The sequence below is a fragment of the Acinonyx jubatus genome, chromosome B1, assembly GCF_027475565.1.
Source record: "Acinonyx jubatus isolate Ajub_Pintada_27869175 chromosome B1, VMU_Ajub_asm_v1.0, whole genome shotgun sequence".
NCBI lineage: Eukaryota > Metazoa > Chordata > Mammalia > Carnivora > Felidae > Acinonyx > Acinonyx jubatus.
Genome location: NC_069382.1, coordinates 166,378,615 through 166,402,086, shown reverse-complemented (window position 1 = coordinate 166,402,086; position 23,472 = coordinate 166,378,615). Strand labels below are relative to the sequence as shown.

Here is a 23,472-nt window from a genome sequence, read left to right as displayed (position 1 = left end):
TAAAAAAAACCTCTTAATAGTCAAAACATCTATTTTCATTTTTATTTATACTATTATTTTTTAATTGATTTATTCTTGAAAGAGAGAGAGAAGGAAAGAGCACACAAAAGTGGGAGAGGGGCAGAGAGACAGGGAGAGAGACAGTCCAAGCAGGCTCCACACTGTCAGTGCAGAGCCCTTCACGCGGCTCAATCCCATGAACCGCGACATCATGACCTGAGCCAAAATCAAGAGCCAGATGCTTAACCAGCTGAGCTACCCAGGTGCCCCTCATCTTATTTCTTTTTTAAGGGGAAGTGTAAACAACTCTAAATCCAGCAGTGCACACAGTTAAAAGGATTTGATCTGATATACAAACTAGGCAAATGTTCTGCACTCACCGTGTAAACAAAGTTTCCCAACAGCAGATAATCAGAGGTTTTCCCATTTCCAAATACGGTACCTGTATGACAGGAAAAGAGGCTTGTTAGAAATGAAAATGAGGTCCTTTCAGAATCCTTTCAAATATAAATCAGTTTACATGTGTTAAACAAAAGAAGGGGAACCAAGTGGCACACAATAGAGCCAGCAACTAGCGAATTAAAAAAAATTGTAAGAAGTCCCACAAAGTCGCTATGAATGTGGGTCACAAAGTGAAAACAATTTTTCCAAAAGCCAACAAGAAGGAGGAAAACCGACTTGTTAACCAATTCTTAGGATCCATGAGATGGGGAAAAAAAAAATTGAACTAAGTATTAAGCAAAGCCTAATGTTATGGGCATTGAGACAGGAAAGCATCCTGAACCCTTAATAAAGAACTCTGTTAACAATATAGATGAAGGTTTTAGGGAGGCTTCGTACTTTCTCTTCATAAAGTTGTTGGCATTGGTCCAAAAGGGATTCATAAATGCAACTCACAGAAGACTGAGGGCACCAATATGATTCCAGGCATATAGCTCTTGGAAGGTCTGGCTGAATTTAGGGGCATATTTTAAAGTATTTTGTTATTCCAGAAATGACTAACGTGGCTTTAGATGAAGGGAGTGGTAGCTAACAAAGAAAAATGATTACTGTTAAAAAAATTAAAAAAATAAAAATAAATGAATAATCATATCATTGGCACCACAGAAAAATGTAAAACTCATGGCATAGGCAATACGATATCCTATTTATACAAATAGGCAACAATATTTATTCAGTCTCACATGCAAGGACAAAATATGTTAACGTATGGGATGTACAGGCAGAGTGGCACTGGTATGAAAAGAAGGAATAATCAGGTGAGTTTGGGTGACACAGACTGGGGCTTGGTTCTGTGACTAATTGTATCACGTTAGTGTATAATCAATCTCCAGCCAACTCAGTTTCTTCACTTAAAAGATGAAGTGAAACGAACCACCCTGGAGGAGTTTTGAGATTAAAATGAGGCTTCATATGTAAGGCACCAAGCACAGTGTCAGTACTGGGAGAATGTGGTAGGGGCTCCATGATATGGCTCTACCCTCTCTAAAGTTTTTGGTTACAAGTAGTCAGGAAGGGCTGCTTAATGGCTTGGCAATAGAGAGGACTCCTCTCTGTGGGGGTATTCCATGATTAAGGATATAGGAGCTGACGTGCTATGTCTTATGAGTACACTGTGGACAAACTTGTAAGTGTCGGCAATTAACCTGCAAATTTCCATACAACCAAATTAACATACTCATAAATCTACAAGATAACTGAAAGTGTCTTATGATCACTTCCTGTTTTCCACACATTTACACAGGTCCCTTAACCAAAATATATAAGTTATCAAAAATGATCACATTTGGGTCCAAGTAATAAGCCTTCTGGTCACGACTGGTTCATCATGAAGAAGCCGAAGATTCATTTGAAGATCACATTGAGAAAAAAAATTAAGAGCCTATTGTGGGGTTTGTTGGATTCAGCATTTGGATCATTCAGGCAAATCATTTGTTCTCATACTTTCTCATCTCTAGACTCCTTTGCACTTAAAAATTATTGAGGATCCCCAAAAGCTTTTGTTCATGTGGTTTATATCTATCGATGTTTACTAAGTTAGAAATTCAGGCAGAATATTTAAAAATACGTATTGATTTATCTAAAAATAATAGTAAGAAACACAATACATACAATATAAACAGATTTTTATAAACAATATTCCCAGAAACAGAGCAGGTTAGTGAGAAAATTGGGCACTGTTTCACATTTTTATAATCTAATGTCTTGCTTAATGGAAGGCAGCTGGATTCTCATATTGTTCTGGTTGAAATATATGAGGGAAATTCAACTTCACGGAGAGATGGAGTCATAGAGGAGTGTTTTAAGAATCTTCTCTAACGATATTCTTTGATACTACATCAAAACTCAACAAGTAGTTTCGTGAAGGTTACATGTGGAACCTGAAACTGTATCAGTGAGCTTTCAGTGCTCTAATTACAGTAAGATCGGTGGTTCCACTTGACATTTTGAGTGGATCTTCAACCCAGGCAGGATTCTGCAGCCTCTTGAAAGTAGCTGGTTCAGGTCAGAACTCGCATGGCGCATAGGGCACTCTGCCTGGTTCAAGTCTCACTGGTGCGCTGCACAACGGCTTTCTGCTCCCTTCCCATTTCGTCACACAGAATATTAATGAGACGTGCACCAGGTTTCAGGATTTAACAAAGGTATCGGTTTTACAGCTTCTTCAAGGGCATGCTTAAGTGAAACTGGCTTTTGTTGCTTTTTAATGTGGGTGCCTGGCAGGGAAGAATACCACTGCCCAGTGGTCCGGTGGTACCACTATGTGTGCTAAGGTATCTGCAATTTTACCCGCCTTGCTTTTGTATCAGCCGTGAAAAAAGAAAAATCACGTATTATCGTCTGGATAATACGATAAAAATTTTGAAATTTTGACCTCGGGTAGCCCAAAAAGGTCAGGGGTATTTATAGGTGTCTATAGGCCATACTGTGAGAAGTAAAGAAATGAATATTTCACTGTACTTTCTATAGCCTTACATTTCTTGTGTACCTCATCCTTTCAAGAGCTACAAAAACAAAAACAAAACCCCAAATCTAAAACCTCTCCTTATTTAAAAATTAAAAATAAGGCAAAAAACCCCACAACAAACCCCTCAACATTAGAATGTTACAAGGTAATTTGTGCCAGATGCCATTCATGTCCTAAGAAGAGAAAGCACGCGTGCCCTTGACTGGGCTAGGTCTGGGTCTACAGGTGGCACCCTTTTTATCAACTGCCTCTGCTGACGGTAGCTGGCTCGGGCAGTTTCTGGGAAACTGTGAACATGCAAAGGGAGTCCTAGGATCTGTTCGCCAGGAGCTGGAGTTACCTGGGAATTCCTTTCAAACTCTGTCACTGTTCAGGTGTTTTTAGATGCTACTCGACTTGAGATACTTTGGATATCCAATTTCTTTTTTCTAATTTACAATGCTGAAATATCAAGAGACGGCCATGTGTAGTCTTTCATACCTATATTGATTTTGCAATCTGAAAATAAGGTTTACGTAGGGAAGTTGTCTAAGGTCCCACATTGTACCCTACATCTCAATGTCCCACGGCTCCAAAGAGTGGAAGCAATCTAAATGTCCGTCAGCGGAAGAATGGATACGCAGAACGTGGGAAATCCATACAATGGAGCATCATTCAGCTGTAAGAGGTGAAGTACCGATTCATGCTGCAACTTGAACCAAGGCCACATATTACGCGATTCCATTCTTCTGAAACGTCCAGAACAGGCAAACCCACAGACAGCAGTGAGTGGCTCCCAGGGGCTGGGGGGGGAGGAGCGATAGGCAGTAACTGCTAACGGGTATGGGGCTTCTTTAGGGGGTGATGGGAATGTTCTGGCATTAGACAGTGGTGAATTTGGGCAATTCTGTGAATATACTAAAAAACGCTGAATTGTACAATTTAAAAGATGAATTTTATGGCACGTGAACTATTATCTCAAGAAAAAAAAATCCATCTGGTTCTCCTGGCCCATCCGGGTCAAGAGGCTATACTCTAATTGGATTTTCTTACCACTCATTTCCATGGCTTAGAAAATGAGAACTATTTAGTGTACTGGCAGGGAAATTAACAAAGAAATGAGATGAAAAATCTCTGATTCAGACATGAAGCCCTCACCCTCCTTGTAACATTTACCCCATACGTGCCACATGTTCCCATGAAGGGACAGTTCACTAACTAGGTATTGTTTTAAACACTGCAAGTACAACATTGAACCACACGGGGAATCCCTTCTGGAACTCTGATTCTTTTTAAAATTTTTTAAAATTTATTTATCTTTGAGAGGCAGAGAGAGAGAGAAAGTAGGGGAAGGGCAGACAGAGAGGGAGACACAGAATCTGAAGCAGGCTCCAGGCTCTGAGCAAGCGGTCAGCACAGAGCCCGATGCGGGGCTCGAACCCACGAACCATGAGATCATGACCTGAGCCAAAGTGGGACACTTGACTGACTGAGGCACCCAGGTGCTCCTGGAACTCTGATTCTAACTAAGGATAAAGACAATAAAAAGTGAGCAAATATGTCACACCCTGGTAGTCAAAGACCTCATGAAGAGGACAGAGGATAATGAGGAGGAGCAGAAGCAGAGAAGGCAGTGTTGGTGGCTCTCTGGCAGCCCAGGCCTGAGGCACGGAGGGAGAGAACCCGCTGGAATATCTGGAGGACGAAGTCAGCAGTGCATCCAAGCGGCAGGCTGAGGCCCCGCGGCCAGGAAAGCAGGGAAGACACAGGTGGAGGAGTTAACCCCGGTGAGGGCTGTGCATTTCGTTCTAAACTCGACAGAAGTCTGTGGGTTTGTGAAGAGCGAGGCACGTGGTCCATGTCCCTTTTACCAGGACCACCTTGCCTGTGGAGAACAGGGCGTAGGAGGGCAAGAAGGGACCGGATGCTGGCTCTTCTATTGCCAATCGTTAACTCACAGCTGGCGGGGGAAGGCCTGCACTTCTAAAGGACGGACAGACCTGGGGTGGGGTAGGTGTTGTGTTTTCAATGCCTGTAGTTTGGGGGCAGAGGCCCCCAGCGGCCGGCTGCCTTCCTCGGGATCTCCAGCAAGGTGTGCTCCGGGGGACACGGCAGTACAAGCTCGGGAGTCACAGGGATCGCTTTCTAAAGTGGCTACTTTATCATTTTTATGTGCAGAGGCGATTCACCATCATCCTCTCTCTCAGGACTGACGGAATAAAGTCACTCCCTCAAAACAAGCAGAGGAAAAGCTTACACTCCAAGATGACCATAAAAACATATTAAAAATCTCATTCAAGATGTCGGCTCACATCGACTTGAAAACACGAGCGTGTCTTATCAGGTTTAGTATAAAGGGCTTGGTACACGCCTCGCAGGTATAATAAATGGACTACATAAAATATTAGCACTACTGTCTTCAAGCTCTACATCAATGGAGGAAAAAAAGAGCCCTAAAATTTAACTCTCTGCAAGTTTGGAAAACATGAGAAGTGGAGAAGAAAGGCTTTGCATATATTAAATCACTTTGCTCCCAAAGGAATAATAAAAATCTTTAAAGTGTGTACAGTTTTTGGATGCATGTATTTTAAGTTAAGGAAAACAGCATAAAATGAAACACTGCTATAATTTTTAACATATATTGACATTGAGTTATTTTTCTAAAAACGTAAAAAGTCATCTCTTAGCATTCATATCCTTTCTACTTACCATACTGAAGGGCTTTTAGTGGAAACCAAAACAGAATAACTGAGTGGAAGAGGCCATTTAAACAATGAACCCAGAAAACCTGAGGGAAAACAAAAATCCATGAGAACCATTTGCGATAAACTAGCTCTGTGAACTCTGACCTTTCTTTTTATCTGTGAGCTAGATTCACAAAACGTGTTTCTGTCGGGCCACCACTGTGAATTAATAGAACTGACAGACACTTTCTGCCTCTTAGACCTTCATGGGTCATTTATTTATTTTTATGTTTCTCAAAATGTTTTTTCAGCTTCACTGAAATTTTTTCTGCTTTCTGAAAGCCAAGTATTAAAAGTTTAAATTTCTTCCTGCAAAGGAAAATAATATTTAAAAGACACATAGATCCTGAAATTCTTTAGGTGTGACTGTTTTCATAATTCCAGAAGAACAGACTTTTGAAAAGACTGTAATTTGGTGAAATCCCTACTTTCTCTTTCCCATGTGCAGTACAAGTGTAAATGCTTCAATGGTAAGCATGTAATGCATCCTTTCTCTCCCCCCACCTCTCTCTCTACACACACTACATGCTAGAAATAACAGGTACACCATTTGTGTAATTCTTTACCGCACTGCCACTGTTACTGAATTTATAAAAGGCTTCCACAAGTTTTAACACCTGTCAATGTCAAAGTTGCTACAAGTGTAACGTCGTTTTAGTTAGTACTTTTCTATATCGATTGTACTTTAAGAACAAGGGAGCATGTATGGCTGGTACTTTCTCCGTGGCAGGGATGTGCAAGATTAAGTTATAGAAAAACCGTTTACAATTCTTATGGTCTTTTGAAGTGCGGCAGTTTTGTCATTTAAAAGTGCTTCTTGCAAGCAAAACTTATGCTAAATAAAACTGGCATGTATTAATAGTTTTAAGCTGTTCAAACAACAGAAATTAAGTTGCCTGCCTCCCAAAATTTTCCACTGTGATCTCAATCTCCTTTGTTAGCTCACCCAGCCACAGCGGATTGTATGATCCAATTTACGCTCCAATACATTACACATTTGAACTTGTGTTACTCATTAACCTTTGTCTCTTCTCCTCACTATGTCATTACCACAAGTTTTTATTTGACAGAAAGCACAGGTGGGTGCAAGAAAAATTAGTTCTACTTTTCCATTTTCCTGACCGATACTTATTGTCACATGCTAATCCTTTAACCCCTGTCACGACCTCAGAACCTCCGACCCTTTTTACCATAACAAACGTAATCATCATCATTCAGGGCAACAATGCTTCTACACTGGGGACCCACAGCAACTGCTGTGTATACAACTATGCATTTTGTAGCCATTTGTCCCTGAATTTTAAAACACTTAGATGGGATTTAATCAAAGAATTTTCACTGAAATCATGAGACAATCCATAAATACTATTAAAAATGGTTGGCAACTTGTATATAAATATTCAAAGGATAGAGAAGTTGTATAATCTGTTTGTCTTGATCTGATGACTTTTGAAATGCATGGGCTCTGCAGACAATGAAATACTTTGTAAACAACAAAAGAACAACAAAGGATACAAGGAAGGATGCTTCCACACTGAAACTATAAACTACCTTTTCCTTGGCCACAAGACTGTCTAAAGTTGCCATGTACAGAGGGCACGAAAAGATGTGACTTTCCAGGAATGGCTTTGGATACTCATGGCAGGATCAATTTATGTTTATAAGCAAGAGTACCATGGCCAAGTCTGTGGCTGGGAAGTTAACTCTTGAGAGAGTATCGTGGAGCCTGAGCTACGGTAGACTGGACACCTGTGACTGAGCTTGATACAACTGTCCAGGTTAGTGAGAATTACTGTTAGCATGCCAGTAGCCCTGGAACTTTCCCAGCTCTCAGATCACTTTTCCAGGAAAACAACAGTTCACAGTCCATTGTATCTGCTCTGTGTCTTACCGTCATTTGAAAATACCCACCACAGGTAACGAAAAGAATTTACAGCAATGTGGTGCCATTTAATAAAAACTGGACATCATAAACAAATTTTTAAAAGTCCAAAAATCGGGGCGCCTGGGTGGCTCAGTTGGTTAAGCGTCTGACTTTGGCTCAGGTCATGATCTTGTATTTAGTGAGTTTGAGCCCTGCCTTGGGCTCTGTGTTGACAGCTCAGAGCCTGGAGCCTGGAGCCTGTTTTGGATTCTGTGTCTCCCCCGACCCCCTCTTTCTCTGCCCCTCCCCCGCTTGTACTCTGTCTCTCTCTCTCTCTCTCTCAAAAATAAACTTAAAGAAAAATTTAAAAATCCAAAACAAGACATTCAAAAATTAAAGCATGCATATTGCACATTATAAGCACTAATCATTTTCAGAGACTATTAGAAATACTTTTCAGAAGCAGTGGCCCAGGACACTTCAGCTTTTGTTGTTGTTGTTAATTGACCAAGTTCAGTTATTAAAAACAATGCCAACAAGTCGTATCTGCACACCTGGATACGCATGCACAGCGCATTCATGAAGACCTTGTCTCAGAAGATGAATGACACCCTGGCTATCAAGTTAGCGTTTCCAGTGTGAGCTTAGCGGAAGTGAAATGCCTTTTACTTTATTCTCTTGGTATACTGAGAAAAAATGTCCTTTGAGGGTTTTACAAATTAATAAACATTAAAAATATCCTACGGTAACTGTCCTAAATTCAAAGCATTGAATTTAGGTCACATCTGATTATTAGTAATATGCCAATAACCACGTACTGTACTGGATGGGAAAAGTTCTGTGAAGGTGTATTATATTCGTGGCTTTTATCATATTTTCAAAATAGCATCTACCTTGACGGTTACAAAATTAAACATTTTTCTTTCACTTACACTGAACAGAAACCTGAATTGTTAACAAACACTGGTGGAAAGACTTTAAAATATAAACCTGAGGGAAAGTAAACTATGCAAAAATAAATGAGATATTTTTGTTGTTGGGATGAATAAACACCATGACCCCAAAGGATGACAAATAGTCCATGGTGTGTTATGTAGGGTACAAACTCAGAATGTGAGTTTAGATAAACGTTAGATATTTTATCTTGTATTTAAAATTTCATGGGTTGGAAATACTGAGTATTATGACTGAGTTATTGGCCAGAGATTGTAATGCCCAATACAATCTAATATTCTTATGAGGTTGAAGTTATTTCACAAAACAGAGAATTGATAAAGAATGATACATCATCCACCCCGCCACCACTTTACACATGTAAAGACAGACCTTATCGGTCCTGGATGACTGACCCCTGGGAGGAGTGAGCCTTTCCCTACAACGCTGCAAAGACAGAAAGCCGGAGGGCCAAAAGGACACTCTTGTCTGTCTTTCAGACCCAATTTACTGCTGCCTGGCAAACCCCAGTGAACTGTGGTTACAAGTTAATTTTATAAGAAAACAAACATATAAAAACCCTTCTCAGTCCATATCAGAACCTGAGGCAAATATGACTTGCCGTGGTCGGAACCCTGGAGTTGTTTCCTTAGCTTTGGAAGACCAGATGCCCCATGTAATTAAAACAGGAGAGCAAGTCCCACTGCCCACCCCAAACATGCGCCGGGACATCCTGTCCTACCTTGGTGTTGAAGTCCAGTGCGTTCTGAGACGTTTTGTATAATTCAGGATACTTTAACATATTCTCTTTTCTGCATGATCTCTCAAATATTCCGAGCGTTAAGGGAGGCATTGCTGTAAACATCTAAAGGGCACAAAGTGGTTATTACTCCAAGCAATCTAACGCAGGGTGAACCTTTATCTCAAAGTATTTAATGAAACAAAAATAATCAAATGTCCTCAACTTACCACATTGTAAAGACCTATACACCATCTCTCGAACAGGATCTGTCCAGAGAAGCCATTAACAAAGGCAAACCAGATCTAGGAAGAAAACAATCCCAAATCCCTTAAATCAGAACACAGAAAATATAAATGCATTGCTTAGAACCTGAAAACTCAACCACTGTATAATGGCTGTTATTAACATATTATTTTCACAACTTTCTTAAAAATGGCATTTATTTTTTAATTTGAAGAGATGCTTTCAGAAGATATTTGTTATTTAAGTCAGAATTGGCTTTAGGTGTTGGGTCAAAAAAGAATCCTATTAATAGGCAATCATACATTAAAAAAATTAAATATAACTTTATTTTCTAAAAGGTACTTTAGGGAATATATTTTAAGCCACTAAATTTTTAGAGGTTTAATTCCTTTTTGAAAGATTTATCTTTTGGTAATTAAATATTATTGTTTTTATTATAAAAGAACATTTGTTTATTTAGCAAATGAAATGATTTCCTATGACAATACCATAACGATTTTCTTCTGTGTTGGCTGTATTCATATAGGTCATCTATATACATTCACAAGTTTACCTTACTGGAAAAGTGTTAGATAGTGTCATATCCTGTTCCTTTCCCTCTTAACAGTATAAAATACACATTTTCTCAAGTTGTTACATATCCTTTAAAATGACATTAATAGATGGACATCTTCTATAGCGTGACTCTAACTATTTTGGGATATTTTGTTTGCTTTCAGCTTTGGTATTATATATAATTCTGAACTAAAATTCTTGTACAGAAATCCCACACATCTCTATTTTCTAAGGGCAGATTTTTTTTTTTTTTAGAAATAAAAGCTTTATGAAGGTATAGCTGATATAGCTGATATGCAAAAAAAATGCACACAGTTAATGTATACAATTTGTTAAGTTTGGACATATGTATATACTCGTGAAACTGCAGCTGTAACGGAGGCAACCTACATATCCATCACTTCCCAAAATTTCCTGGTGTCCCTTTGTTTTTTTTAAGGATGAATTCTCAGAAGTAGACCTAACAGGATAAAAGTTGATAAACCTTTTAGCATTTCTTGATAATTATAGCCATCAGAATGTGAAATCTGAATTTATATATTAAAAATATCTGGTAACGTGAATTTATGCTTTGACTATAAATAAATCTTCAAGTATAAAGCATCATGTTCTTACACATTTTGCAATTCTCTTAAAAATGGAAGACTTAACTTTGGATACAAAATTAAAAGGCAGTATAACAAAAAGCTTTAACATGTTTAAGACAAACAGAAAATGAAGTGAATATTAGTAAGTCAATCATACATATATTACTTTTAAGAAAGCAGACTGAAAATGTAACTAAATCTCAAGTTAATCTGGAAGAAAGAGAAGCCTAGCCGGCAATGAGATTACATAACCACACACCCAAAACCAAAGCACAACAACAACAACAACAACAACAAAACCTGTTCCAGGAAAGCAGTCCTGACATGCCAGTCAAGTGAATTTTTGAATCAGACTTGCGGGGACTTTGCCACACTTCACGTTTCATTTAACCTCATTATGGAAGCATGAATTGCTACAAATTCACCATTTATCAATATGTACCCAGGCTGGCCTCCCTATGAACAGCTTCTGTACCCACATTGATCTTCTTCCTTTTTATGGAGGAAAGGATTGATTGAGCATATATAAAAACGAATGTCTGCTTCATGAGATGGAAAAGAAAACAAAGAAGTAGCACATGAAAAATAAGTCCAAGTTGTGTTAGGGCTGTAACACACATTAACAACAACAATAGCAACAGCACAGGGACCGGAGTCACATCTGAAATTCTTGCTTACTTTGCTACATCTATTTACAGAAAAAAATTGAACGTCTGCCCTAGACTAGTAGTCAGGTCATTCATGTGTGCATGCTTTAAAAGAACTTAGAATCTTTAAATGAAGATACATTTGTTCCTTAGGGTGGTGCTGCTGACTTTACACTCTTTTTTCTCTTTTTTTTTAAAGTGTAAGTAGACACAAGATGACAAGATGAACTTTAATGCTCTCTTGCGTTTTCACATTTGGCCTTTTTCAGATATGGATTATGTAAATACGTATTTGTGATACTCTGGGTGGCGGTAATGTTCTCCCTGACGGGGTCTGTGATTTATTGTAGTAATACACTCTAAGAAGCTCCTTCTGATGCCTTAGAGTATGATAGCAATATATGGAATTATTAAACACCAAGTTTCAAATTATGGCCTCACTGGACTATGAAGATGTGGTCCAGTCTTTGTTGGTCGGAAAAAAAGATGCACACCAAATTTATCCAGTGGACATGACCTGGATCAAAAGGGTCTAGTAATACATGTATCTGCAGTCATCGATGCTGTGTACAATAAGAAAATGATGTTACGTTTGCGTGTGAGTAAACATTTGTAAATGTGAATGGTCTCCTACCGTCTTTGTATACAATATTCTGTGCTGATTCAAATGCCACTATGAGCCTGATATTTAAGAACCTCCCTCAAATCAATAAATATTTACAGAAAGCTTAACATTCAAAATAATTTGCACATAAACGAGCAAGTCTGCATTCAAAGTTCATTTAAAGAGGCCTCACCGCGTTATGAAAGAAAAGCAGCAAGTTTTAAGTGGAAAGCTATAGACACATTTTTACCTTTTCATTTCTCCTATTGAAAGGAATGCGAACATATTTTTAGAAATTACCTTCCTGCATTTGAAAAAAAATTCTTATTCCAGTTTCTTTTTTAAGAAAGGAGACATGACTAGAATATGAACAGAATCCTTTACTACGGTATGCTGCACTTTCATACAAATATTTTGCCATTCAAGTGTACATACACTTTAAAAAGGCCTTTAATAAAGAAGTCTACTGAAAGGATTTCAAGCTAGTGTGATTTGTAGTGAAAAGATATATTAGAAACCTATCCCATACTAAATAAAACAACACCTAAATGACTACAAACACATAAAAGCCCCTTCTTTGACTCAACCAAAACCATGGATGCAGAAAGAAAATACCAGTCTTTCTGGGGAAGTTTGGAGATTATTTAAATTCACAAGAAATCCACGTCCCAGCACAACTCGTGCTGGGAAAGTATCACCTCATTGACTTTAATCAAAGCTTCTGGAAATTAGAAACACTACATTGTTTTGGGATCTTACCAGAAAACCTGGATGCGACCAATCATTTGAAAGAAAAGGTCCTATTTTGTTAGGAAGGAGTCAGATATTTCAGAGAAAAAAAAAATCCCTTTAGAAAGAGCAATTTCAATGAACACCTAGGGCTGCCGCTGGGTGGCCACCACAAGTGAGTGTTTTATATTGCCACCTGCCGAATCTGTATTTATTTGTCTGGCCGTAATTTATGGCAATGGAGTCACTAGATAGTGACATTCCTGGCAATACAGCAATGGGAAAAGCAGGTTTTGCAGATAATCTATAAAACCCATGGTGTTCCTTTATTAGCAAAGAGACTTCAGACCTGGTATTATTTTCTAAGTTCCACGTCCCAACAGAGGCGTGGCAGTTAAAGCTTCACAGACATTTTCCTCATGGAGCATTTCTGCATATTAAACAGCAGCTTACAAATAGTCAATGAGTCCTCTGCTCCCACGCCTGATCAGCACAAAAAACTGAAAGGAGAGATTCGAGACTGGCAGTTATCCTCGCTAGAGACACCCAGTGATGTGTTTTCTGTCTATTCATTCACAGTAGTGACATGAGCCATTAACATCTGCAGAACTTGTTTTAGCTGGCAAAAGTTGGGTATCTGGGAATTGATTTAAAAGGTCAATTCCTTTCCAAGGCAGTTGAATTATATTCAAAATGTATTTCCATAAAGTGCTAAAAGAAAAATACCTTAAAAATGAGATTTCCAGTAGAGTTTAGGACTTACTTCCTTTTCAATGTGTAAAGTATTTGATCAGTGCTAAATATCTCATGAAGAGGCTTTAAATTCAAAGCCAAGTGAAATTTAGGGCTAATCAACCACAAATCGCGTAACTCTGGAGCGGAAACAGAGCTTGCAGTGTTCGTGTCTCAGTTGAATATATTTTATTTCCCCCATTAGTACGTAACTTTTGCCCACTTCGTTGTTGATTGTCAATGTAGATTTTAAGAAAAAGCAATGAGCTGACTACTCACTTCATTGCACAAAACTAAAGTTTTGTAGTAGATTTATTGCTGCTAGTGTTTTTAAACTCCTGGTGTCTTCAAAAGTATTTGTTACCACCTATGTAATCTGATATTCTTTTGAATATCAATGTTTTGGGATGAGAAGAAAATTAAGAAAAACTAGAAGTATAGAGGGGATTGGGAATCAAAAATTATTATTTTAGAAAAGAATCACAAATCTACACATACAACAGAGAACATATCTATATTTGGATCTCATAAGCTATTTTAGAAGTGCATTTTTCTTTAAAACACAGACTATTCCAGACCCAATTCAGCAGTGATGAACAATAAACTCGTAGATTATGCTGTTTAGGTCTCCAAGCATTTGCTTATTTTACCTAATGGGTTGTAACCTAATTGTAGAATTTTAGTGACCAGTAAATGAAAGTGCCTGCACACTTTAAACTAAGTTTCAATTTTCCTAGCCTGAATCTTAAGAACTATGTTCTATCAACATTTTAATAAGGAGATAAGCATTCTGACAGAGGCATAAACAGCAGCTGAACCAAACATACAGTAGTTCCCAACCAATGTGCCAATAGGGTAAATGTGAAATCCACTGATGTTTTGTTTGTTTACAGTGTGACTTCTCTGGCGTAAAGTATGAGCTATTATTTCCATACAGCGAATGGTTAGCTTGTGTCTCTCCTGAAAGAAGTGTAGAAACAGCAGATTAGAGGGCAAGGTGGCATAAACAAACGTGTGAGAGAGCCCTGGGCAGATTTATGAGGGTGTGGGAGGCCCTCTGACAGGAGTGGAAGACGGAAGGTTTTCCTAACAAAAGCTACGGGGATCTTATCGTCACACTCTGTAGAGCAGGGGGAGCAAGAAACTGATATCACCTAGAACTTAAATATTACAAACACAGCTTCTAATGATATTTAGATGTTGGAAAAAAAAAGTAAATAACTTATCTATTATGTCCTGGTTAGCCACGTAGTTCAATTTGTCCACTTAGCCACAGGCCACACGTGGCTGTTGAACACTTGAAATGTGATCAGTCCAAATGGGGATGTGCTGTGATGTAAAATACGCACCAGATTTTAAACACTTGGAATGAAGAATGTAAAATACTGCATTGAGTTTTTAAAGCGGTGACATGCTGAAATGGTAATTTTGAATATACTAAGTTAAATAAAATATGATTTTATTAAAATTTTTTTTAATGTTTATATATTTTTGAGAGAAAGAGAGAGCGAGCGAGCGTGAGCATGAGCAGGGGAGGGGCTGAGAGAGAGGGAGACACAGAATCTGAAGCAGGCTCCAGGCTCTGAGCTGTCAGCACAGAGCCCGAGGCGGGGCTTAAACCCATAGACCTTGAGATCATGACCTGAGCCGAAGCTGGAAGCTTAACCGACTGAGCCACCCAGGCGCCCCTAAAATATCATTTTAAAATTAACCTGGGGAGAGAGACAAACCATAAGAGACTCTTAAATACAGAGAACAAATTGAGGGTTGATGGTGGGGGGGAGAGGGGAAAATGGGTGATGGACATTGAGGAGGGCACTTGTTGGAATGAGCACTGGGTGTTTATGGAAGCGATGAACCATGGGAATCTACTCCAAAAACCAAGAGCACACTTTACACACTGCACGTTAGCCAATTTGACAATAAATTATATTAAAAAAAAAAGAAAATGAACTTGGGCTTTAACTTTTACTGGTTGCTACTGTGCTTCCTAAAAAATTTAAAATTACAAATATGGCTTACATTGTATTCTACTGTCAAGCTTCTGGAGGACAGAAGCTCGATTTACTTTGTAGTTGCTGAACGTGCCTGGCACCTAGTAGGTGCTGCAAAAATGTTTATAAAACAGAATGCATTCTTTTAGAAGTGATATTCCTGACCTGGGGTTAAGTTTTAATTTTAATAATAATGTTATATTTGATACCAGAAAAGGGATATAGCGATTTGTTGCTATCCAGACACAGGAACTGAACGTTCTAATAATTTTTAGACAATTTCCTCACTATCTGAACTGTCAATACGTACCAGCTCAGAAGACAAAACAGGTCTGGGTAGCAAAGGATACTTATGTATATATATATAAATAAATTTGGAGCATAATAACAACGACTAGATGACCAATACTAGCAAAATTATGTGTCTATCCTTCTGATTCTATCCCTTAGTAGAACTGCTGCCCTCAATTTTATGTCTGTCATTCCCTTACTTTCTTTTAAGGTAGTTTTCCATGTGTGTATCCTTCAACAGTGTCCTGCTTTCTCTAGTGCGGTTTTGAGCTGTATAAAACAAATGCTATGTAGTTGGTAGTCTTTTAAAAACTGAAAACAGTTTTCCTTCATTAACAATTCTAATTCAACATTATCTTACCAAAGCAATGTAACAATTTTAGCCAGGAATTTAAACACTGATTATTCTCTGTGGCCAACATGTTTGTAAGTTATAAAAAGTGGGCAGATGAAGGATTCACGAAAACAATGAGAAAACTTCTTTAAACACATATGCATGTGACAAGGACTGCACACTTAACCTGCTATTACCTCAATAATATAGAGGACTATGTTCTTGTAGAAGCAGTACAGGATGCACTTGGAGACTCTGTTATAGTTCCAGGCACCGTGAACCATCAACAAATTCTTCAAATACTTGAACTAAAATAAAAGTGGAAAAGAATTAGTGTTTTTTTCCTCCTACTGTCCAGCTGACGGGGACAAACGGCGCATTTTGCAGCAACGCTGCTTTACCTGAGCTATGGAGTAATCCGAGGAGTTCGCGGCCTGAAGGCCCTCGTTGCCACTGATCCCAACCCCGACATGGGCCGTCTGTATCATGCTGACGTCATTCGCTCCATCCCCAATTGCAAGCGTTATGACTTTGACTTGTTTCTTAACCATCTCGACAACTTCAGATTTTTGAAGAGGAGAAACCCTTCAATTAGAACAAAGTATCAATTAGCTCTGCTTTCTGAGAAAAGGAGTTTTGAAGTGTTACGGTCTCGAAGGATAAAAGCAGCGGAAGATCCAAAGGGATAGTTCTATGAAGTACCATTGTGTAAAAGTCTGGTTTGCAGATGCTCAGTTCTGTTACCCTGGTTGCCACTCTAAGGGAAAAAGACAGTCTCAGAAGCAGGCCTGTAGGTGAAAGGTAGGAGCTGCAGGGCCCCGTTAAACACTACTTCACCAGAATGGGGGCATTAATTTGTTAACAAAATCACATTTGAATTTAGAAATTCCTAAATAATTCCTAATAATTTCTATTGAGAAATTCCTAAATAAATTCCTAATAAGCAACATCAGAATTTCAAATTCTTCACATTTGAATGAGAAAGGTCAGGACAGCTGCTGGATGGTAGTCTAAATGTTACACTAATTAAATCCTATACTGTACCTTGGAAATAAAAGTTTTGAGCCTCTGTAAGCAGATGTTAGATAATGTACTATGCACAACTTCAAACTCCAAGGAGCAGTAGGGAACTGGCTAACCTTTTGATCTGTTCTCATACACCATGATGAGTCAATCAACCACAATAAACACCAAATGCCTGATTACATAGTTCATATGCCTCAATTTTCTTCCAAAGATACTAGCGGCCAAGAAGAATCAAGCAACCTTTTCTTCCTTCCTTCCTTCCTTCCTTTCTTCCTTCCTTCCTCTCTCTCTTTCCCTTCCTTTCCTTTCCCTTCCCCTCCTCTTTCCTTCTCTTTCTCTTTCTTTCTTTCTTTCTTTCTTTCTTTCTTTCTTTCTTTCTTTCTTTCTTTCTTTCTTTTCTCTCTTTCTCTCTTTCTCTCTTTCTTTCTTTCTCATTTATTTAGAGGAGAGAGACAGCATGCAGGGGAGGGGCAGAGAGAGAAGGAGAGAGAGAATCCCAAGCAGCCTCCACACTGTCAGCATGGAGCCTGATGCAGGGCTTGAACTCACAAACTGTGAAATCATGACCTCAGCTGAAATCAAGAGTCAAACGCTGACCGAACTACCCAGGCACCACAAGCAACCGTTTATACAGACAGGGGTCGGGAACAGAATACACCAGCATCTATACTAAAATCATATTTGGTGTTAACTTTGGATCAATTTATCACAGATTTTTAAAAGCCATTTAAGGGGGTGCCTGGCTGACTCAGCTGATGGAGCGTGAGACTCTTGATCTCACGGTTGTGAGTTCAAGTCCCACGTTGGGTGTAGAGATTACTTAAAAATAAAAGAGCCACTTAAGAAATAAACCCCATGGCAATGACAGAAGGGTCCAAAGACAGAATGCCTCAGCGTAATTCCTATATCATCCACAATTATTGGCAATTAAAAACAAAGAGGAAAACTAAACAGTGAACTGAGTCCAAAAAGCATGAAGACAGTAATTAAGTATGAAGAAACAACTAACACACCCAATGTTAGTGATCAGAGTTAAATTCTTTATCAAGGTGAAGTGGAGTAGGTATCTGATACCTATCTGCTGGAACATCTGGAAAATCATTTATTATTCTATTTAAAAATGAAGACCCTACTCCGAAAGATGCTACCTTATAATTTTCCTGATTATTATAAATTTCCTTAGAAACAATTCCCAGCAGTGGATACTCTGCACAGATATGTACCTTCAGGTGGCCCTACTGCCTTTGTGAAAAGTTTTCCATCGGAGCAGCCCCAGATTTTATTTAAAGTTTGAGAATCATTATATTAGGCTGTGAGTTACTTGCAGAGTGAACCAGCCTCCTCATCTTTGATCCAAAATAGGTACTCAATAAACGGCTGCTACATGAAAGAATTCTTTTTAATTCTTTCTTTGGATTTCCTTTCAGAGTCTGGCAATAGCACAAAATGGCCCAACTGTGAACACTGCAAGGGAATGGGTGAGTACCAGCCATTATGGGCTTTTTCATGGTTAGCCCCCATTTTTCTTTGAGGTAATTTTCCGTTCATTTTCACATTTCATTTAATTTTTCTAAACAGACTAATATAAACTGGTAAGCCCACTGGCTGTAGGCCAATGGTTTAAACATGGACTACAGCTAACATGTAGTAAATGTCAAAAAAGCATGCTCACCAAGAAATGATCTAAATAGCAAATGGGAAATGGACAAGAAAAGAGAGAATCATTTGAAAACATTCATCAAATTGCCTTTGTAAGTTAACAGGATCACAATGTAAATAACTGTGAAGTCACGCCATGGGATCAATGGAATTAGAAAACGGTGGTATCTGTTTTCATCGGCTGAATGTGTCATAAAAGAGAAATCTCTGCATGGGGAGGTAAGACCAGAGATTGGAAGTAGCATCAATTTTGTTTTCTTTCTTCATGGCTATCACAACCAACCACTATTTCTTCTGCCTGCCACTATAATTTTCAATGTCCCCAAATTAAAATTGGCTGAGGATTTTCACCAACTTCGTGACCGTGGTTACCTCAGGTGTTAAAAATGGAGTATTAATCCCCTTGGCAAGAACAATGCCTGTGTGTGTGTGTGTGTGTGTTCTAAAAGATGATGATATAGCGAGAGGCGTCCCCATAGTTACACTGTAACTCTTACTAGCAGCGGCATCTGCTTCCTTTACAAACTAACAGCAGACAAGGGCTTGGAAGAAGATTCAACAAACGGCAGAAGCCTTCATATCTGATGTGTCTGACATAGCCGTTGCTAAGTGGGGATTCATAAAAAATAAAATATGCACACATAAAATATTTAACTCATGAACCCACAAGCTTGTGATGTAGAGCAAAGAGCCTTACTTTGCAGAGGGGTCTACTGTTTGAAATTCTGCCTATTTTTGTTGCACAAACCTCACTCATGAGGCACACTCCACGGCCGGTTTCATTGCAGTGGAGACCAGAACGTAATGACGCCTCCACCCCAGCTCACTGTTCTCTTCCCCACTCTAAAGTATACAGCAAATGGTTTAGCAACTCTGAAAGTCTCTCTAGAGTATTATACCGGGCTTTCCTAGCAACAATTTTGACTGATTCCTAGTAAGCACCACGTCATCTCATGAAAGCAAAAGTGCAGACGTGTCCTGAGAAGCATCCTTTCAGGTCTGGCCTAGATGCACTGTGGGCATCTCTTAGGGAGACAAGGTGGTTCAAGGGGATTCAGGTTAGTCGAGCTGAAATCAGTTAAAAAGCTCTACTGTTTTTACAGCATCTACTAAAAAAATTTTTTTTAAATGTTTATTTATTTTTGAGAGACTGAGAGAGACAGAGCATAAGCAGGGAGGGGCAGGGAGAGACACACACAGAATCTGAAGCAGGCTCCAGGCTCCAAGCTGTCAGCACAGAGCCTGACGTGGGGCTTGAACTCATGGACCACGAGATCACGACCTGGTGTGAAGGTGGACGCTAACTTGACTGAGTCACCCAGGTGCCCCTACAGCATCCATTTTAAAAACTGTTCCTTGGTACAAGGCAGTTACAAGATAGCAAAACAAACTTAGACGACATCAAAAAGGAGTATAGCATAAAGCTTTTTGATATAATTGCCAGTACTTCATAACTTGAGAGGACGTGGAAATCAGAATTGCTTGAAAGGGGCTTCCTTGATGAGTTAGAATATGACTTGGCTTTGACAAGGAGAGGAGAGCTTATTGTCAGGTAAAAAAAAAACCCAGCAAATAGCATATACTAAACTTCTTCACTGTTCGAAATCATCTAGAACATATTCCTTCTACCATTGTCCTTCTGTCTTATAAGAAGTCACTAACTGAAGTCACGCATTAGAATTTATTTATTTTCTTGACTTTCATAAACATGCTGCTATATCTGTACAATTTCCAGAATAGTCTAGAACAATGTTACTACATGCTAATTTTCCCAAATGTCTATCAAAAAACTAGAGATCCATGTTTGAGAGTAACTAAAAACTGAATTTTACAAACGCCAATAGTGACACAGTGTATAATTCAGAAATATTATAAATGCACTGTTTTCTACTCTAGATGTTTTTAAAAACCACGCATGGGTCTGCGTTAGGACTTCAATTATACACAGTTCTCTTCTCCTCCATTGTTGCTCTTTTCTTCTTTGGGAGAAGCCAGAGCCTCTGTGGACAAAGACTAATCAAGTATGTGCTCTAAAGATACAGTTTTCTTCCTGTGGCTCCACAAACAGAAGGTGGTCTTTTGCAATACAAACTAGCAGCACACTGAGTGTAATAGCTTTTCAGATATTATTTTGGCTATAGTTTCTGCCCATGCCGTTCAAGTATTTTTCTTATTTGCTATGTAGTAACTCTCATTGTCCAGTGGACATTAGAGCAGTGTACTGACAATTTTTACCACTTAAGCTGCAGGTATATAGAGAGCACATCTTTAATGAGCCTCATTTTGCACTCTTTTAATGGGATTAGCTACATGAACTGCCTTTTTGAATGGAATACGGATAAAGACAGAATATTTTAGGGGACTTTTTATAGGTAGCCAAAAGGAGTATAATAATTTATCTTACTGTATTATGTTTTTAGGTTACTAACCTAAAAAACATCTTATATATACACTAGAAATAATATTGATAATGTATCTCAAAAACATACTGAAAACTTAAAAGTTACTATAAAGTTGCTATTAGAAGGTGAATCCAGAGAAACGTTTTAAGAACAAGGAGGAAGAGAGTATTTCTTAATTTTCCTGAAGTGTTTTTATAGTGACCCTGTGCTTATAGAGCCCCTGTATTTACTAAGCTTGAGAACTGCTCCTGGTGACTATTTAGAGGTCAGGATCATTAGTAGGGGGTTCTGCTGTATTTTCCAACACTTCTGAAGATTTCTCCTTGTGACTATCAGTCTATTTATTTCCCATTGAGTCATATTCTGCTAATAAAAAAAATATAAAAAGAGGAAAAAAAACGTAAGAGAAAAACTTTTGAGATCTTGACTCTGAACTAAAATTTGTTAGGCTCATTTGTAAAGTTTTGAATTGAAGAGGAATTAAAATTTGGCCAAAAAAAAAAATCTGTTACATGTACCAAAATTACATAAATATTAGAACACTTCTAGAAACACATCGATTACTGGAATGAAAACAGCCACGTATATAGCATCTTCAAAACTATACTTAGCATATGGTACATAATGAAACATTCAACTACTTCTAGGTAAGAGAACTGTGTTATTCAAATGACTGATGAGTGAGTGCTTTCCTAGCCTCCAAAAGCAACATCTGTTGATATACTGTGCAGTCAGAGGCAACAAGGGGACCTTATAATACAGGGATTGAGTCTACAGAAATAAAATGCAGATAGCCTTTTCACAGGGCAAAAAGGGAAAGTAATTTTAAATAAGATGTCCTTCTGCAACGCATTTTAGATGCAAACATTTTTTCCCCCCATAATCATGGTTGTTATAGATGAACTACTCCTGTCTCCAGTTTCAATGGTTCTGATAATATTTTAAATAGGGACTGATTGTACTGATAGTGTATATTTGAATACGCATTTATGTGTGTGTGTTCACAGACACTCCAAACTACTAACTGGTAAATGTACCTTATAAATACCCCAAAAGGAAAAAAATTCCCGATAGAAATCTTTATTATAGTATCAAAACCAGAGAATAGTTTGTCTACAATGCTACTGTTCATTTTCTTTCTTTCCTGCTTTCTTTCCTTTCTCTTTTTCTCCCTCCCTCCCCCTTTCTTTTTCTTTCTTTCTTTCTTTCTTTCTTTCTTTCTTTCTTTCTTTCTTTCTTTCTTTCTTTCTTTCTTTCCTTCTTTCTTTCTTTCTCTCTCTCTCTCTCTTTTCTCTTTCTCTCTCTCTCTCTCTCTCCCTCTCTGTCTCTTCCTTCCCCTTCCTTCCTTCTCTTCTCTTTTCTTTCATCATCTAGTATCTGGAACCCAGCTCTAGACTCAGCCCAGAGCAAATGTAAAATGCTAGTAGAACTAAATAAATGGCAATTTTGCAAAAACAAGAAATTCATCTCATTATACTAACACTACAACTCTCACTCATTTTTTTTTAATTTTTTTTATTTACTGTTTGCTGTCAGGAGGCAAAGTCTGTTTAATCTGCTCTGTATCTAGAATGCAGAGGAAGTACATAAAGGATATTGCATTCTCCAGGCTTTCTCACATGGATAGGAAAAACAGATGGAAAATTATTAGGTGGAGAAGGAAACATACCACCTTTTCAAGGGAAAGTGGGTATAGACCGAATGGCTTAGAGCCAGATGACAGGGGGCCTCTGCATGTCAGGATAAGAAAGTTTGAATATCACAGCTACTAGCTCTAAGCAACAGGAGGTGTTAATTAAAAAGATTTTGAGCCAAAAAAGAGCGTGGTAGAAGCAGTGCATTAAAAATATTAATTTGGATTGCCCCAAAATGTATCTTTTTTATATATGTAGATACCTACATCTCTCTCTACATATGTATCTGAACTGAAAAGAAAATGAAAAGAAAGGACATATGGCTTGGGTGTGGGGTTTGAATGGAAGTGGGATCAGAGATGACCCTGAGGTTTCAGATGTGAGTGACTAAGAAAATGATGGCCTAAACATCAACAGAAAAGGCAGGAATATGTATAGAGGAAAGGTCTCAGGAAGTTATAGACACTTGGAAGTTTAGAGAGCATTGGGATATCCTAGTGGCATCATTAACTATACTGACTGAAAAGTCAGAACTAAGCTTGGAAAAAAACTCAGAGCTGGGGATGTGCATTCAGGCATCACTCGCTTATTAAGTATTTAAGTGATCCTTTGGTATGTGGTGAAATTTATATGGAAGAATATTAAGAGAAGGAGAAGAGCCTTCTTCTTAGGGCCATCCTTCTGCCCGTTATTAATTTAAGAACTTTCACTGACCTGACCTACTGTACCAGGAGTTAAATATTATGAGCCTATACACAGGACAGTGGTCTATGAATTCTTGCTCCAAGGAGACAAAAAGTGCTAG

General features: G+C 38.4%; 1 protein-coding gene across 8 annotated transcripts in view; it reads right to left on the bottom strand.

Moving 5' to 3' along the window:
* ATP8A1 (ATPase phospholipid transporting 8A1) overlaps positions 1 to 23,472 on the bottom strand; it is a 229,724-nt gene that overhangs the window by 38,858 nt on the left and 167,394 nt on the right. For all 8 annotated transcript variants that reach the window (XM_015084122.3, XM_053217414.1, XM_053217412.1 and 5 more), the window contains 6 exons: positions 16,348 to 16,531; positions 16,144 to 16,254; positions 9,458 to 9,532; positions 9,231 to 9,353; positions 5,657 to 5,735; positions 381 to 442 (listed from right to left, as the gene is read on the bottom strand). In XM_015084122.3, the coding sequence (XP_014939608.1) occupies positions 381 to 442; positions 5,657 to 5,735; positions 9,231 to 9,353; positions 9,458 to 9,532; positions 16,144 to 16,254; positions 16,348 to 16,531 (634 nt within the window). The remainder of the gene's footprint in view (positions 1 to 380; positions 443 to 5,656; positions 5,736 to 9,230; positions 9,354 to 9,457; positions 9,533 to 16,143; positions 16,255 to 16,347; positions 16,532 to 23,472) is intronic.